At 34.5% G+C, this 18,670-nt stretch overlaps 3 protein-coding genes across 3 annotated transcripts in view; all 3 read right to left on the bottom strand.

Moving 5' to 3' along the window:
* Window positions 1–3,283: 3,283 nt before the first annotated feature.
* Window positions 3,284–4,348, bottom strand: LOC134278243 (protein SPEC3-like). Its single transcript, XM_062760561.1, has 3 exons — window positions 4,218–4,348; window positions 3,727–3,912; window positions 3,284–3,583 (listed from the first exon to the last, which is right to left on the bottom strand). Exons 1-3 carry the CDS (start codon window positions 4,321–4,323, stop codon window positions 3,372–3,374), a joined length of 504 nt encoding a protein of 167 aa, XP_062616545.1. The 5' UTR covers window positions 4,324–4,348; the 3' UTR covers window positions 3,284–3,371.
* A 1,455-nt stretch (window positions 4,349–5,803) lies between these two features.
* On the bottom strand, window positions 5,804–10,146 carry LOC134278247 (fibropellin-1-like). Its single transcript, XM_062760564.1, has 10 exons — window positions 9,815–10,146; window positions 9,603–9,722; window positions 9,364–9,504; window positions 7,838–7,960; window positions 7,346–7,471; window positions 7,119–7,232; window positions 6,909–7,028; window positions 6,578–6,814; window positions 6,036–6,480; window positions 5,804–5,855 (listed from the first exon to the last, which is right to left on the bottom strand). Exons 1-10 carry the CDS (start codon window positions 10,059–10,061, stop codon window positions 5,804–5,806), a joined length of 1,725 nt encoding a protein of 574 aa, XP_062616548.1. The 5' UTR covers window positions 10,062–10,146.
* Window positions 10,147–15,683: 5,537 nt separating this feature from the next.
* Window positions 15,684–18,670, bottom strand: part of LOC134278246 (plexin-A2-like) — a 57,975-nt gene continuing 54,988 nt past the window's right edge. The window contains exon 36 of the mRNA XM_062760563.1: window positions 15,684–18,555. Coding sequence (XP_062616547.1) covers window positions 18,454–18,555 — 102 coding nt within the window. The 3' untranslated portion in view covers window positions 15,684–18,453. The remainder of the gene's footprint in view (window positions 18,556–18,670) is intronic.

Genomic DNA, 18,670 nt, shown 5'->3' with positions numbered 1-18,670 from the left:
ATTGTGAATTTTATGGCCCCAGGGTCAGGGGTTCTGGTGTTAGGGCGGGGCTCTATAGATAATATAGTGAAAATGCATTATTTCTTTGAAAATCTTCTTCTCTGCTCCTGGGTATTAAATGCACTAAATAAGCACATAGTTATGATGAGCAAGAGTGCCTCTTCCAAAATTGTGAAATTTATGGCCCCAGGGTCAGGGGTTATGGTGTTAGGGCGGGGCTCTATAGATTATATAGTGAAAATGCATTATTTCTTTGAAAATCTTCTTCTCTGCTCCTGGGTATTAGATAAACTAACTAAGCACATAGTTATGATGAGCAAGAGTGCCTCTTCCAGATTTGTGAATTTTATGGCCCCAGGGTCAGGGGTTCTGGTGTTAGGGCGGGGCTCTATAGATTATGTAGTGAAAATGCATTATTTCTTTGAAAATCTTCTTCTCTGCTCCTGGGTATTATATTAACTAAATAAGCACATAGTTATGATGAGCAAGATTGCCTCTTCCAAATTTGTGAATTTTATGGCCCCAGGGTCAGGGGTTCTGGTGTTAGGCGGGGCTCTATTGATTATATAGTAAAAATACATTTATTCTTTGTAAATATTTTTCTTTGCTCTGGGTTTTAAGCCAATGATCCAAGTATATATATATTTATGATGAAGAAAGGTGCATCTAGCAAAGTGGTTTTTAATGCCCCCAGGGTCAAAGTGGGGGGGGGGGGGTACATAGCCTGAAAATAAATTAATGCTTTGAAATCTGCTCTTTGGTATTAATCAACCATTTTATGATAAAATTTGCAAAATTTTGAAATATATGGCCCTGGGTCAGTGGTTCCTTTGGGGTGAGGTGCACAACTGGTTATAAAGTGGAAGTGCATTTTCTCTTTGTTACTCTGATCTACCTCTGGGTATTAAGTAAATAGAGTAAGCATGCTAAGTTAATAATTATGATAAGCAATGGTGCCTCTTTCAAAATTGTAAATTGTGAATTTCATGGCCTCCGGTTTAAACACGAACCAAATTTAATTGTTTGAAAGTTGTTGCACAATACTCAGGTGACCTATAAGGCCCGTGGGCCTCTTGTTATCATGTACTGGCTCTTCAACGTCAAATTGCGAGAATAATAATCTGCAGTTGATCAATAGATTTTAAATGGATTTCATCACCCTAAAAATAAAAGCGAGCAATATTATTTTGCGAGTGATGCTTCTTGCGAAATTACGCAGAAATTGATTCCTAGCATATAATTAGGAATCTACAGTATATCAGATTTGGATTTTGATGCTCAATGTGCCATTGTTACTATGTGTACAGCAAGTGAATATGTGGAGTCATTTTGTTTCTTCCAGTGGAAGATTTTGGTGAATGTACATGTACTTATCACCCTAGCATAAGTTCAGAAATGATTAGGGTACATATCTATTAGATTTGTAGACTTTCAGTACATTTGGTCCTCTCTTCTTCTTCAAGTCAAAACCAGTAGAGCTTTAGTCACATCATATACGTCTAGATTCTTTCATTTTATGCATTTTACATATGTTTATAGTATACATCATATTTTATACTTTTTTTTTTTATTTTAAAGAAATCTTAGCAGGCATTTGAGTATCAAGCAAAAAATAATATCCTTTGCCTAACCTTGTAGATTCTGCACATATGAAATATTCTTTACCAGGTGTTGAAATCGTAGAAATTTCTTGTCGAGTCAGACTTTGTAGTTGTAAATGCAATATACTCGTACATGTACAGTTTATGAAATATAAAATCAATGTTTGTTACATGTACACGCAGCTGTTGATCATTTAGAATTGATGCACCCTTCATTTTGTCACCGGATAGTCACATTTATATACTAAAAGTATATCACTGGCATAAAAAATATGTCCCATTCATGTATATGTATATTATTTCATATATTTGAGCATAAATTGGTAACTCATGTAATTATTTTAATTGAACCAATCATAATTAAGTCATACATTATTTCATAAATTGACCAAAATCAACAGCTAAAGCCAAATTCAGAATAGAGCATTTAGAGATACTTTGTGAAAATTCAAGTGATGTTGAATAAATGATGAATTATATGTAGAATTTATAATGCATTGAATTTTTGTTTTTAATATTTCAGGCATTGACATATTATTTTCTAGTGCATGTTTCAATTCTATAGAGATAAATATTGAGCCCTGTGATGCCCCATTCCTGGTTCCAGCTCCTAAGGTTGCTGTATACAGGACAAATTTCGCTCCTGTTTTATTTTTGACCTGTCTACCCTTGCTGCATTTTAGTTGGCAAATTTAAAATGAAAAAAAGACAATTTCAAATGGACAAAAGACAATAATAATGTCTTCAGCAAAACTTTGAGTGAATTTAAAGTGGGGCATAATTGTTTGGAATAAGGGCAAAAATAATATAAGGCAAATTGACCTTGTATACAGTAATTGTGTTAAAATTTACATGATGTGCATGTAATATGTCTTTACAATGCTTTTTGTTTCTTTGTATTTTACATCTGTTTATTGTAGTTATATTGATTATTGATAGATTACAATAAAACTATGTCTAATCTAAATGATCTTCACTGTCTTCCTTTCTCAAGTTTCTGTCGTAATTTTTTTTCCCATAGAGCCACTTCTCTTAGAATTAGGTCAAATTTAAGTTTGATACCTTGAGAATTTGCTGAGAATCTGCAGAAAGAAATTAACAGAGACATATGTCATCTTTTTATTAGCATGTACATGTCATACAATACATGTGTATTTATAAATGCAGTTGGATGCAGCTTCATGCCTTTCCCATGTTCTATTTATTATACTGCACACTAAAAGTTCTGATAATGTGCTATTTGTTTAGCAATTAGATTAATCTGTTGTTGGATCTAAACTAAAATAGTTTATAAATCAATTTTTAATCAATTCAAGCATGCATTCTTAAAATTTTGATAGATGAATACATATAAACAAAAATTTATTTGCAGGTTCCCAATTTCTGTAAACAACAGTGATTTCTGTTCTTTGAACATTTTTCCCAAGGAAAGGGAGGGGGGGGGGGGGGTAAAGCCCAGATACTGGTACTCTATGTTGAATGATACATATAAGCTCAGTTTTTACACCTCGTACAATATATTTGACTCAATGTCCAAAAAACACATTGATTTAGTGTAGAATGGGGCTTTAATTGAGAAACATTCCAACTTTCATTGATGTTAGATTAAAATGATGAATATGCAAGGTATACCATTACTAGTATATAGTCACCTTTGAATTTAAACAAGCAATCGTATTTACTTATGACATACACATGATCTTGACATGTGAATAAATTTTGGCTATATGCAGCACTATCTGATCTTGCAAAAAACTTTAAAAATTCAAATCAAGATCCAGATATTGAAAATAATCTTGGCTGATCGTCAATGGCATCGTACGGCGGTGGCGGATCAAAGCGAGGTGTGTACGGAGGGGGCGATACTGGATGGCTCTGCTGATGGTCAAACTGACCATGCGATAATGGGTCAATTGATAACGGCTGTGATGTCCAGACATCCCTCGTCTGTTCTAGTCCCCACTCCTCAGGATAATGTTTCTCTGTAAATAGCAATCATATAACTGTCATTTTCCAGTCCACTCCATTTGTCATTTTCCCCTCAGGGGCTGGCTAAACAACATTGCAAAGCAAAACGTTTTAAACAGACTTGAACAGCTTTGAAGTTATGTTAAATAATGCTTACTGGACATGTCTACGTAATGGAGTCCCCAAACACAGCTCCAACACCAGCCCACTAATATAAAGCCACTCAGGACTAGTTGTAGTACACCTATGGACAGGTTACATAAACACGTGGTCAATCGGTCACCTGTATTCATGTCCGTGTTCATGGAGCAGCAAAAGGCAGCAAACCCCGACACAATAGTTCCTGTTCCAAACAACAGAAAGTTAAACATGAAAACATATGGGAAAGATGGATATAAGCGATTCGTCGAGGGATGAGGGTGTTGCACCTAGCAATTTTTTGAACACTATAATAAAAGCAAAAAATAGACCCTGTAAGGTATTTTTATCACATTTTTTTTTTACCATCTCACCCAAAACGGACACGTCAGTTGCAATCATAAAGAAAGTTGCAGACTTTTTTCTGTCAGCTGGAATCAATGCTATAGTTGAATGATAAACTCGGGGGTGGATATTTGCCTGGACACAAGGGGTGGATGTAAGACTTACCGGAGCCCGGAAATATGAAGTTCATGGCGCAGCAGGTGAAGGCGAGGCATGGTGGCATGGCGGGGGTTATAACGCGGTCCGAAAAATCATCGTGGCACACAGACATAATGATCCTAATTTTATTTAACTACAGAAAAAACTTTCTCTTAAGCATCGTCAGTTGATGGCCTGTTTTACACGAAAGGTCAAATTGTGGTCAAGAAGTAATTGTTACATAATATGCCATAATTTAAATATCAGGACCCCATCCAACCCATTATTCGAATACGACGAACCATTGGTCAACACAGTCACTCTACGAAAATATTTAACTTTTATTTTGGAAATAAAGTTAACATCATATATGGAACTGAATTCAGTTCTTGTAGTGTCCATTCAGTGGTACACAATTATAAAAATATATTTGTTCTTTTCTGTGGCATCTGGGATTACTCTGTCGCCTAGGACTGTCTTGTATCACTAAAATATAAACATACGTAAAATATTAATAATATAACATTTTTACGAACTAAGTATAAGACAGTCCGCATTTTCACAAGTAACATTTTCAAAAAAAAAGTTTGACAACTTTTTCCTCATTTGTTTTTACGCTAAAAAAAGAAATTTGAAAAAAAAACCAGAAGGGGTGTCTTTAAATCTTCAAGATAACAATTTCATGGTTTTCCGGGACACTGATACACAATTCACAGTGAACATGCAGAATACGGTGCAAATTCATGAATTCGGGATATCATGCCTTATTTTACTCGTGCTTGATGTAATTTAAGGTAATTGTATATTTAAATTAGCAATTTTCAATGCAATACTATATTTACGGCTATGCCCCTGATAATCAAGCTTTCGTAACTGTGATATTGCTGGTCTTCCCTCGCTTACTTGAAGACCAGGTCCCGCCGGGATCATGCAACAAATTTAGAATGGAGCGTATATAATTAGACTAAACAAATGTGAATGAAACTGTGCATGACACCAACTTATTATTGAGCCGACACTTGAGAGATGCCTAAATTTATTGTAAAAGATTTTACAACGATGTGGCAATGCTTAAAAGTTGGCACAGGATGCAAGTATCAGTTGTCCTGTTTTTGTTGCATTGAACATGATTTTCGTCGGAGAAGAGCAGAGGGCCATTGGTGAAGCCAGTAATGGGCTTACCGCCTCGTATAGCTTTCATAGACGACATGACAATCATTAAGTCAGTTATTGCAGCCAAGCAAACACTTCATGAACTGAATTCTGTCAGCAGTTGGACAAGAATGAAAGTGAAACAAAATAAGTCTCGAAGTTTGAAGGAAAGGAAAAGTGGACGCAGATTCGGAAGGGCAATACCAACCTGCAGTGTCAGAGAGACCTGACTGAAACAGAGGACATATGGTAGGTGGACTGCATATATAAAGCACAGATCTAGTAACACGAGATAATACGTCGCTAGCTGTTATCGCTATTGGTGTATGATGTACCTATATCAAGGTAGAGAGGAAACAACTACAAAGGATACCTAGCTGCAAAGATGGGTTGAACACTTAAGAAGAAAACTTGTGATTCTGTTCAAGATATATCTTGCCAAAGCTTTTTTTTTTTTAAAATTAACTGTTCTTCATGACCTCCCCCTCCCCCATACTTTTAGGATTTTCACACCTGAAAAAGACGTTGAAAATAGGATGAGTAAGACTACAGACAGATGTCAGGCACTCTTTGATCAGAAACCATCCCTCGAGTCAATGGCTCTGGTGAGTTGAGTTATTTTTACCTCATCCGGTACTTTGACTTCTCAATTACAGTAATAAAAAGAACTAATAGAGTAATAGTTAAACATACCATGCTTTTGTTCCACATGGTTGACATACGTCTTTTGGATCCTGGCACAGGGGTTTACCAGGCTGGTAGTGGAATATCGTCCCGTCAGAACACTGCATTACCCTGGCCAGCCCTCCCTGACACATGTAATATAACCGACAGTCTCCCCCCGGGTCAGAATATATTCCAGTATCACTACCCGTACATTCTGGTCTTCGCCCTCCCTCGGCTTTGGCAATGTCAAAAGCACTTGTACATTTGTTTTCATGGAAAATCATTTGTTTCCCAAACCTGTCTTTCTGACACTGGGAGACGTACACAGTTCTGTTCTGGTAGCACGCCATGTAATATGGGCTGTTTGGTTTCATGGGGTTACGGTGGATCCCGTCCGCCATATCTACACAAGTTGGGTGGTCAATAGAGCAAGACTTACAAACACTCAGGCATTTTTGTTTCCAATAGTCACCTATGAATAAAACAAAAAAACTTTATCTTTAGCTTCAAGACACAGAAATTAGTAAAAAAAAAAATTATGAATACATAAAAGATATGACTGAACGTACAGAAATCCAACAGAATTTGGCGCCTGCCACAGTCTACCCTGTAAAAGGGTTCACATGTTCCGCTTGTGGTGGAGAAAAGTTGAGGATAAGGACACTCGTCTAAAAACTTTTCCTCTGGTCTGGCGGGAATGTTGCCAGACGGCGCGCTGCAGTTATAGTAGAGCTGACAATAAGATGGATGAGATAGCAGCAAGCTCTTCCCTTTGTCACACTGACTTGAAATGATGGCTGACGTCACTGACAAATCAGGAAAATACAGAATCAAATCAAAGGCTTCAAAGGTTGCACGATGATTTAATTTATTCGAGTCAGAAGATCTGGGGAGACTCACCGAGAGTACAGTCCGATCCCGTATACCCGGACCTACAGTAACACCGGTAGGTGGCGCCAAACTCCGTACAATAACCGCCATTCTTACACGGGGAGTTCCTGCACGGATGCATCAACATAGCTATAAAAGGAAAGATAGTGGCAAATGAAACGACGTATGAATCAAAAAAGCTTTCAAAATAAATTCATATTTCGATTTGACGATTTTTACCTGTTTCACACAGACGGCCTGTGAAATTTTCCGGACACGCACATCTAAACGCATTAGCTTCAGTGGTTTGAAAACAGATGCCACCATTCATACAGGGCTTTAAAGAGCAGGGATCTGGTAAATATACTTATAGATGTTAAAGCTTCTAAACTGAATGCAGAAAATTTCTAAATCTAAATTATAGTAGTACGTATGGGGCGTTTAAGATAATATGATATGTACAAAACCTTGCGTTTGATCACACTGTTTCCCTGTGTAGCCCGGTAAGCAGAAACATTTGAATTGTGTTGTTTGCACACTGCTACAGATTCCAGAGTTCAAACAAGGTCTGCTGGAGCAGGGATTGCCTATACCTACAGTAAAAAAAAACTTTTATAATATCTTTATATTGCCATTCTTAGATTACTCATTGCTGTGAAACACTGTTAACACTGAGACCAACCAAAACAATTTTATTGCACGTATCTGTGATCAGTGTCAGAGGGTAGAGATAAACAGGTTCATGTTGTAAATATGATGTGAAGTTTTTCACTTACTCATTGTTTCGTTACACTTTTATAATATCTTTATATTGCCATTCTTAGATTACTCATTGCTGTGAAACACTGTTAACACTGAGACCAACCAAAACAATTTTATTGCACGTATCTGTGATCAGTGTCAGAGGGTAGAGATAAACAGGTTCATGTTGTAAATATGATGTGAAGTTTTTCACTTACTCATTGTTTCGTTACACAAGGGTCCACTGAACTTTGGTCGACAGTAACAGATAAATGAGCTCCCTACTGTCCCAGAACAGTAACCCTCGTTATGACAGGGATTGGGAGTACAAACATCTTCCACTAATTAAAGAAAAATAAATAATACAGAAATGGTACATAATACTACTAAAAACTTCAAGACATTTATGAAACTTTTTTCGATAGTGCGGTGGGGAGGGGGGGGTGAAACTGATTCCCATTTCCGTGTTCAAGAAAGCTGTCTCTCCGTTCAACAAAAGCACTGTTTTCTTTGCTCTTGGTGACCCTTTTTCTCGTCACTGAATATCAGACGAACGTTGGCTGCGTTTCCAATCATGAGATTTCTGACTCTTTCTCCCTTTATCAAGAACACAAGTTATCTCTTCTCTAAACCTTATTTTTAAAGCAGATGGGTCAATAAAGAGTCTTTATGAGGATACTCACTAGACCTAGTTAGAATAATCTAACTGTGTCTTGGTACGATCCCTCGCCACAGTGAAGGAGGATGCCACGTCAAATTTTTATTTCAAAGATCACCGGGACGAGAATACATCGCCGCTATATCTAAATGTCGAGTTGAAGGCCAGAAGAAGGTTTTCTTCTTTTGACGTGCAAGATTTTTGATAAATTCTGCATCATATGAATTCCAATATAGGTCTGCTAATATTGAACGGGCGCAATTGGTACCCATGGGAATTCCAGTAGATTGTTCGAAGACCTGGTCTCCAAAAACCACATACTAGATATTGTCAATCAGAAATTCAAGCATGTCTTTGATGTCAACTTCCGGGTACTTGTGTTACAATCAGAATAAGTTTAAATAATATAATTTTGCACATGACAAATGAAAAGGTAAGTGAATTTACGAGTTCCATTTTTATTGAAAAAGCAGCAGTCAATGATATCAAAAAGCCTGGACTATAATTTGTCGTGGGAAATGGTTGTGTAAAAAGTTGAAAAGTCTTAAGTTTTTTTAAAGCTGTTGATTTTGGTAAATTCTTGTGATTTTCCAAAATGTCTCTGGAATTTTTAAGTATATCCACATCTGATTTAATGAGATTTACACCTTTTCTCGAATATATTGTTGCACAGTACGTGTACTCTTGAAGTTTCTCCTTCATTGCCGTTAGTGAGGAGTAAAAAAAAAAAAGGCTTGGTTCAACATTTACTGGAACCTGCTATGTGTCTTTATTTGTAAGGATTTTTATGAAGTTTCGGAATCCAGTATAGATATGGTAATTCAAATTCATTTTGGTTGTTTGGAATATTAAAAATATTCAGAACTGACATATGATATGTGATTTTGATGAATTTCTTCCTTAGAAACGGAACTATGAGTATAAGTTGGATTACCACTTGTAGAATTAAAATCAAATATTTATTTAGTTTATTTCATCTTGCAATTCTGTTGAGTTGCGGAGATTATCACAAAACTGTCAGGAATGTTAACTTATTTCTTAAAAAATACAAGCAAACTGAACTTTGAAGAAAAAGTTTCAACTCACGTTTGGCTACTTCAGTTTCACAATGTCGTCCTGTGTAGAGAACGCCTCCAGGCCCTGGAGAACATTGGCATTTGAAGCCATTCCTACCATCCAAACAAATCCCGCCGTTCAGACAAGGTCTGCTCATGCATTCGTTTTCATCTTTCAGATTTTTATGAAAAACAACATTTTTTTTAAAAATGCGACAACACACGCCAAAGAATTTCAGATTCTATATTTATACATTTTTTAATCCTTACCGATTTGACATCTTGGTCCCTGATATCCAGGAGGACAGGAGCAGAGATAAGACTGACCATTAGAGGAGGGGAGACATCTACCCCCGTTTTTACATGGGCTACCACTGCAGGGATCAATAACTATAAACAAGAAATACTGGTGTTAATTAAATACGGTCCGCAAGATAAAATCTCTGGTCATCTTATAGTGTATAACAATATCAATCTCTTACTTTTTCCTGTCTCGGGAATGGTACTACATTCCGATTCTCTCGACCAACTACATCCTGTTACCCCTTTATAAGTAGGAAATAGACCCAGCGGGCATGGTTCTGGTACGGCTTGTCCGAAGATACACCTATATCTGACGCAGTTCTCAACCATGTACTCCCTCCCCACTAAACATAAAGGCGTCGCTGCACAGACACCGAAAAATACTATCGACACAAACTTCTCCATCTTACAAAATACTTCAATCATATCAAATCTAACTTTAATATATTGGTTTCTTTAGAAGCCACAGCTATAGCTAGAAGGAAGATTCTATCTTTCCTCGCTCCCGTAAATAAAGACGTAAAACTACCTCAGTCCGCTGGCGAAAACTTACCACGGTCCTGCTGACTCACTGGACATCTTTAAAAACCAAAGGATGAAAATCAGCAAAATATAGAATATACAGCCATGAGCATGCCCAATTAACGGTCACCCAAGTATAACACGATCCTGTAAAGGATAGAATTAGCAGTAACTCATAAAATACAACGTTTTATTTAACTGTAGTTGACAATGCTAAAACTGAATTCCAGGTCAACAAACCTACATCATTCTGTGGCATAAAGGACCTGCTATATAATCCCTTCTCATAGTTTTCATTTCACTCCTGTCTCTCTTATATAGTCTATGGCACGCCAAATCCACGAAAATTAGCAAAACATAGTTTCACAGTCGATAAACTAGGTTTATCGGTTGTAAACTGTTTACGGATGTAAACTATAGAACAACGTTAATCTATATTTTACATCTGTAAACCATAGTTAACGCGATAATCTATGTTTCACAACCGTAAACTATACTTAACATATATTTGCGATCGCAAAACATAGATTATCTGATGAATACAGTTTCACGATTTGTAAACTATAGTTTACAAACCGTTAACTATAGTTAACGATCTGATAAATATAGTTTCACGATTTGTGAAACTATGATTAACACCTCTTAACTATAGTTTACGATTGTAAACTATAGTTTACAAACGTGAATCTATGTTTATCAACAAAATCTATTGTTAACGCTTTATTCAGACAGATAAACTTAGATTAGCATCGTAAACTATAGTTAACGACCGTTAAATATAGTTTTAATAAAACTATACTTAACGAATCGTTAACTATACTTAACGAATCATTAACTATAGTTTACGGTTTGTAAACTATAGTTTACAGTTGATAAACTTAGTTTATCAATTGTGAAACTAGGTTTATCTCATTTTTGTGAATTTGGCGTGCCATAATAGTCATTGTAATAAACATTAACAGTTCATACAATCATGGACTGTAAAGTTTTCATACTTTATCAGTGATCGTGCAGTCCCCAAACACTGGAATCCTCTGAAATCTGAGAACAGTCGTTTTATTTTATCAATCAATTTTTTCCACCTATTATAAATTCTGCAAATTCAAAAATCCTTGAAAGAGGATTTCTTCTATTTGAAGCATGTTCATGATAAAGGGCTAACATGTATAAATCTACTATCATACTGTTGCTTAACTACAGAAGTGTAGCTCTCTGCTGGAGAAACTTAATCTGTTCGAATTTTCTCAAGCTGAAAGCTACAGTTCTGCAGCTACTGTTACTTGTGCAGTGCCATGCACCCCCTCTCATCTCATTTAGCAAACAACTAATAATTCACTGCAGCTTTCAACGTTTTTTTTTAATTTTAAACCTAATATTACTATAATAAATGTTCAAGTTATCTCCCCCTAACCTTTTACTCAATGATTTTATGCAAATTCTCAGTCGTCGTCACCTAGGTACAGACTTTATACTATATAAGTCTTTCGGCAATCGATTAAAGATCAGATAGCCTTGAGTGTAAAGGTCAGTAACTTGCTGATCCATGAGATGCACTCACGAAACATACTGATTCACAAACCAACGGTATATACTAGTAATTGTATTGGCCACACAAACCTCAAAGGAAACTATGCTCAATGGAGACACTGTATCTCTTTTATTTATCAATATAAGGCACAAAACATTATATAATTGTAAACTCAAAATCATGTGTGTGATAAAAAGTTTCATGCCTCTGCCAGGAAATTAAATGGTCGGAACACATAATGAATATCCCTTTCCATTGGTTTTCGGACGTCTCCACTGTGCTGAGAGAAAATCAGTTGAATTTTGGTTTGCCTCCTTATATTGATAACAGTCAGAAAAGTTAGGTGGAGATTCATATACTATCATTCCCAAAACAGCGTGTCACTTTGCTTGATCCTTGATTACCATATCATTCATTTGGATGTTTGATTTGAATGAAATCAATACTACTTTGTATATAAAAAACAGAATCCAACAATACCCGATAACACTGACCAATTGTATGGAATGGCCGTTTTCCAGCGCGGCATTTGTAGTCACCGATAACACGTGGTCATAAATTTTAAAAGCACGTTAAAGTTTTTGTGATTTGATAAATTTTTATACGTATACATATTTAAAGCATGAAATAAGTAAGGCTATACTTTGAAACTATTATAATATATATTATATTGTATAAAGCGATCAATTCCATTATTATGAGGATAAAAACTTGCTTTGCCTATCCACATGTGACTATCGTTTACTGCATTCAATACGATTTGTCAGTAATGTAAGTGGTATTATATTCATATTTCAAAAGTATTTGATTTCATTTAATGAAATTCAAACAATTATGGTAATCAATATGTGAAACTATACCACGCTCGACCAAGCAAAGTGACACGCTGTTATTGGAATGATAGTACATAACATAATTGGCCTTGTCGTTATTTGCATTTCACTCATTTAAAGAGTTTAAATTTTATTTTATTTATAGATTTTAAATTATTTATACATAAATAATTTAAGATCGTGTTATTTTTTATCTATTTCTTATGGTGTTATAGGTTTCATGTACATGTATTTTGCTCGGCCAAGTAAATAAAAACTAAGTCATATTATGTCTAAGTATCATATTATGTCTAAGTATCATATTATGTCTAAGTATATATTATATCGAAAGAATTTGATGCATTGCCAATAAAATTCAATACTAAAATGATTTGCTGAAACACACCCCTACAGTGTATCTTTAGCATAATAGATCTGTTATGATCCCTCCTTACAGTTCTCACTTCTGTCATATTCTTTTACTCCCGAGACAGGAGTCTCATAGTCACTGGATTTCATAGTCATTGGATTAAAAATTAACAGTTCATACAATCATAGACTGTAAAGTTTTCTGACTCTATTAGTGATAGTGCAGACACTAAATAATTGGAATCCCTTAAAATCAGAGAACAGTCGTTTTATTTCATCAATCAAAATTTTCTTTCACTTATTGTAAATTCTAAAAATTTAATCCCTGAAAGAGGAGGATTTCTTCTATTTAAAACATTTTCATGATAAAGAGCTAACATGTATAAATTTACTATCATACTGTTACTTAGACTTGTAGCTCTCTGCTGGAGAAACTTGATCTGTTACTTTTCTCAAGTGCTGCAGCTGCCAGTGTCATGCACCCCTCTCATCCCATTTAACAAACGACTAATAATTCACTGCAGCTTTCAACGGTTTTTTTTTTATTTTAAACCTTATATTACTATAATAAATGTTCAAGTTATCTCCCCTAACCTTTTACTCAATGATTTTATGCAAATTCTCAGTCGTCGTCACCTAGGTACAGACTTTATACTATATAAGTCTTTCGGCAATCGGTAAAGGATCAGATAGCCTCAAGTGCACAGGTCAATAACTTGCTGATCCATGAGATGCACTCACGAAACAAACTGATTCACAAACCAATGGTATACTAATATTTGTAATGGCCACTCAAACCTCAAAGGAATTTATGCTCAAATTGGAGACTGTATCTCAAAATCGTTCTTTTGTTTATCAATATCAGGCACAAAACATACTGTAAACTCAAAATCAGGTGTGTGATAAAAAGTTTCATGCCTCTGCCAGGAATTGGTCGGTACATATATTGAATATCCTTTTTCCATTGGTTTTCGGACGTCTCTTCTGTGTTGAGAGAAAATCAGTTGAATTTTGGTTGCCTCCTTATATTGATAACAGTCAGAAAAGTTAAGTGGAGATTCATATATATAACATAATTGGCCTTGTCGTTATTTGCATTTTACTCTTTTACGGAGTTTTTGTTTTATTTCTAAATTTTAAAATTATTTGTTCATAGATAAGTTAAGATAATGTTATCTTTACCTATTTCTTATGGTGTTCTATAGGGTTCATGTATTTCGCTCGGCCAAGTAAATAAAAATTAAGTCATATTATGTCTAAATGAATTATATCGAAAGAATTTGATGCATTGCCAATATAATTCAAGCAAACAGTACACGGAAAAATGGGGGGGGGGGGGGTAATTCCAGGTGAAACACTCCTCTATCTTTAGCATAAAGGATCTGTTATGATCCCTCCTTACAGTTCTCACTTCTGTCAAATTCTTTTACTCCCGAGACAGGAGTCTTAATTATAGTCACTGGATTTCATAGTCATTGGATTAAAAGTTAACAGTTCATACAATCATAGACTGTAAAGTTTTCTGACTTTATTAGTGATAGTGCAGACACTAACTAATTGGAATCCCTTAAAATCAGAGAACAGTCGTTTTATTTTATCAATCAAAATTTTCTTTCACTTATTGTAAATTCTACAAATTTAATCCCTGGAAGAGGATTTCTTCTATTTAAAACATTTTCATGATAAAGAGCTATCATGTATAAATCTACTATCATACTGTTGCTTAACTACAGAAGTGTCTCTGCTGAAGAAACTTGATCTGTTCGAATTTTCTCAAGCTGAGAACTACAGTTCTGCAGCTACTGTTACTTGTGCAGTGCCATGCATCCCGTCTCATCTCATTTAGCAAACAACTAATAATTCACTGCAGCTTTCAAAGTTTTTTATTTGGATTTTAAACTTAATATCACTATAATAATTGTTCAAGTTATCTCCCTCAACCTTCTACTCATTGATTTCGTCGTCACTTAGGCACACGCTTTCAAGCTATATAAGTCTTTCGGCAATCGATAGAAGATCAGATTGCCTCAAGTGTACAGATCAATGACTTGGTGATTCTAAGATGCACTCACGAAACAAACTGATTCAAAAACCAATGGTACATTTCTAAAGGCCACTCAGACCACGAAAGATAATATACTCATGGGAGACATTGTTAGGGCTGGGTATTGGCCATATAAATTTTGTATTGCGATATTTTTAACTGTATTGCGATATGTATTTCAATATAACGAAAATAAAATAGCATTTTCTTATTATATTTCCTTTCATTTATATGCAGAATGTACATAACTATGTAACCAAAAGAAAAAAAATCTTGATTTTTTTTTATGTTATGCTCTGAAATACACCCATAAAGTAGCTTCTGTTGTACTTTTTGGCTTCATAAAAAGTCTTTCTTACATTTACTTTTATATTTATGATTAAATTCCTTAGAAGTATTTTGCTGGAATATCAATATTACAAAAACGTACTGCATTCGATATTTTTTGTCATTGTATTGCAATATACCGAAATATTGATATTTTTGCCCAGCCCTAGACATTATATCTCAAAATCAGGTGTGTGATAAAAAGTTTCATGCCTCTGCCAAAAAAAATGGCCAGATGTATAACTGTATAACTGACAAGAGTTGATAATCTCAATATTTATAATTATAGTTATAGCACAAATGAAAGCCTTGATGTCAGGTATTTGTCAAAAATTTACTGGTTTATGAGATATAGCCAATATTCCAATAAAATGATGCACGTCACACAAATGACCACAGCATTAGCTCTTTGAGCTGTTGCCCCAGAAAAGACAGAAAAAACACTGTTCAAGCTTTGTATCATTTTTTTTTTATTTAATATAATATGTAGAACTACATGCACTAGTAAAAAGGTAAAAATCTAGTAAAGTACAACCTACAAGTGCACAGCACCTTTGACAAATTCACCTCCTTATCAAAAACATTCAGGTCTGTGTTGTAATGGGTGTGATCACTGACATACACAGACAGGAGGGGGAGGTACAAGCCTGGTCCCTGGTTATACCTCACAATAAAAAACAATGGGACTCTCTCCATAATAATACTTCGTAACTTCATGACAAATGTAAGCTCTACCAATTCATGCATGAAATGTTCATGTTTGGCTAAATCTTGTATAAATAACTATAGGCCTATTAAGTAATATTAAACTTTGACACAATGTTTATTCAAATGTAAACACAAAAAATAACCCAATCTGTGCAGACTTCAAATACATGTATGTGTTTATATCATGATCGTATGAAATGATTGCAATAACAGGACAATTTTTAATTAAAACATATTTAGCCTTAAATTTAAAAAAAAATTCAATTAATGATTTATCTGCACATGTATACATTACTTAAATTATGTTTCACATACAAAATATAAAAAGAAACATTTTAATTACCAAACAGAAATATCTTGAGCTGCCATTTCTTTCATTTCAATTTTTAAAAAGTTTCATATACAAACATTTAATTTACTCAATAGCCAGAAAAAGAACATACACGCACAAGACATTACTAAATAAAGAGCAATGCTCCCCTGGCCTCATTTGGCCCGTAAAATTTCTGAAAATTTCAAACATATCAAATTTGAAAAGGAGTGGTCCTTGTGGAAAAAAATATCCATATAAAGTTTTAAAAATATTACAGTGCTATGATGTTTTGTTTTAACCCGTGTGTGTCTTTTAAACAATAGAGCAGCAAATGTAAATTTAGACTAGAATATATAAATTTGTGATGATATACATTTACTGTAGACTTTTTCATTCATTTTGCCATCTTTTTTTTAATCTAAAGAATGAGTCCATATTAAAGACTGTGTCTGTGGGTAAAAAGGGTAAAATGTTTTTAAAAAGGGGAGGGAGAGAAAACACCCTATTTCTTTCCCTTGTACAGACATTTACATGTATGATCAAAGTAAACAAAAAAAAAATATATATATGGTGACCAGATCTCTTCACAATGTAATTTTTCCCCCCACAAAACATAATGAGTTGCATCATTCTTCCCCTTTCTAAGATATTTCTATCAGAATGACCAATATAAATGTACGCTTTTCAATATATCAAAATGAGTGCAACCTATGATCCCAAATTAGCACGACCAAATAAATTCCTATAATGCCATTTCAAAAGCTTATTTGGATTAATTATTCTAATACCTTGGTTTTTTTTTTTTAATAGAATGGTCTTACATATAATTATATCTTCCTGTACAAGCCAAAACTAGTCGTTTTCATAGTCTGTTCAATATACAGTACATGTATACAACTTACATGTACATTCATCAGTATTAAATTTTATAGTAAATGGAAGCATGAAGTCTCTACTTTATTGTTTGAAGATGGAGATCAGATTTTACAGTTGATAAATGGTACAAAATGAGTTGATTATCAATAGACAGGGCCATTTTATACACAGAGTTCTCCATCCTCCGTACTAGTTTTAAGTCTCCTTAGTATTTATACATGATAACTAGAATACCTTCACTTATTTACCTGTTATAATTAGCTATACAACAAATGATTTATCACAAAATATATGATAAAATTATAATAAAAAGGGTCATAATGCTCATCTGATATTTTTTTTCATATGACAGTCTTGACAAGTTCAAAGTCTTAGCTTGAAAAGGTGTCTTCAAATTCATGAAACTCTACCCTATTTATCTCCTCTTCATTAAAAAAAAAACACACATAAGACACAATTTTATGTTACTTTTAACAGAGACAAGGGAAACAACTGACTGAGATAAACTTTGATATGAAAAGCTCTGTCGAGCCTTGTGACCAGGTGACCTAGTGATAAAAATGCCTTTAAAAGAAGTAATCTGTTAAGAATTACCAATGCTGGGAATGAAAACTACCTCTTACAACCTACTGTGATATAGAAAGGAAAGGACTGTTTGTCCTAATCAAGTCTTGTTTGAGCATTATGAAGTAAAAATTGTAACCATAAAAACACTTGATAGTTATGTCTGTGGAGAGGATTTTAAAAACATTGTTTCTATGTACAAAATGAGCAATATTATATCACACTATCAATATAAAATGAATTTATGAGGATGAAAAAAATGATTATCTAATATTCATATGTACTTTGGCACAAATATACACATCTAAAATAGCAAAAGCAAACAGCATGTGCTGCATAGACAGTCAATGTTGGCATTGTGATGTTTTCATTGGCTTAACTAACCTGGGGATTCTCTGAGAGTCAGATCTAAATATAGAGCACAATTAAAGCTTTGTAAAATATCATATCAAAATACACGAGGATAAAACTACCTAAAAACGACATAGAAATCAGCTAACAATGCACTAACAGCAGTATTGTCATTGGTTATGTTAAAAATTGTTTTCGTTTTCTTGAAATATGGCACACAGCTGTTAAAGTAAAAGAATAAATCAATATGAAACAAAAAGCAAACACAAGACAACTAAGAGTCATGGCAAGTCTCAGCCGTAAATCAGAAGTTCTCAGTCCAACTGCAGGTTTATCTTGTCCATCAGTTGATCAACTCCCCACAATTTGTCAACCAGTAGGTATCAACAAGCAGCTCAACTCCTCTAGCAGTACAGTTCAGAATCCATTGCATGTCGAACCTGCTCCAATTTGTAAGTCAGCCGATTCTTCTTTGCAAATTCATCTTCCTCTAATGCCATCATGATCTTAAAATTCAAAATAATTTCTTTAAATCAGTACCAGTATTTAATTCACAACATTCTTATATGTTCAACAGTGAAATACTGTAATTTATTTATCAAATTTGTCAAGAGACATTTT

The sequence above is a fragment of the Saccostrea cucullata genome, unplaced genomic scaffold (assembly GCF_032062105.1).
Source record: "Saccostrea cucullata isolate Sc308-1 unplaced genomic scaffold, CSIRO_AGI_Scuc_v1 ctg853, whole genome shotgun sequence".
NCBI classification, from domain to species: domain Eukaryota; kingdom Metazoa; phylum Mollusca; class Bivalvia; order Ostreida; family Ostreidae; genus Saccostrea; species Saccostrea cuccullata.
Note: the sequence above shows the minus strand (reverse complement) of the source record. Positions and strands in the feature narration are given on the sequence as shown.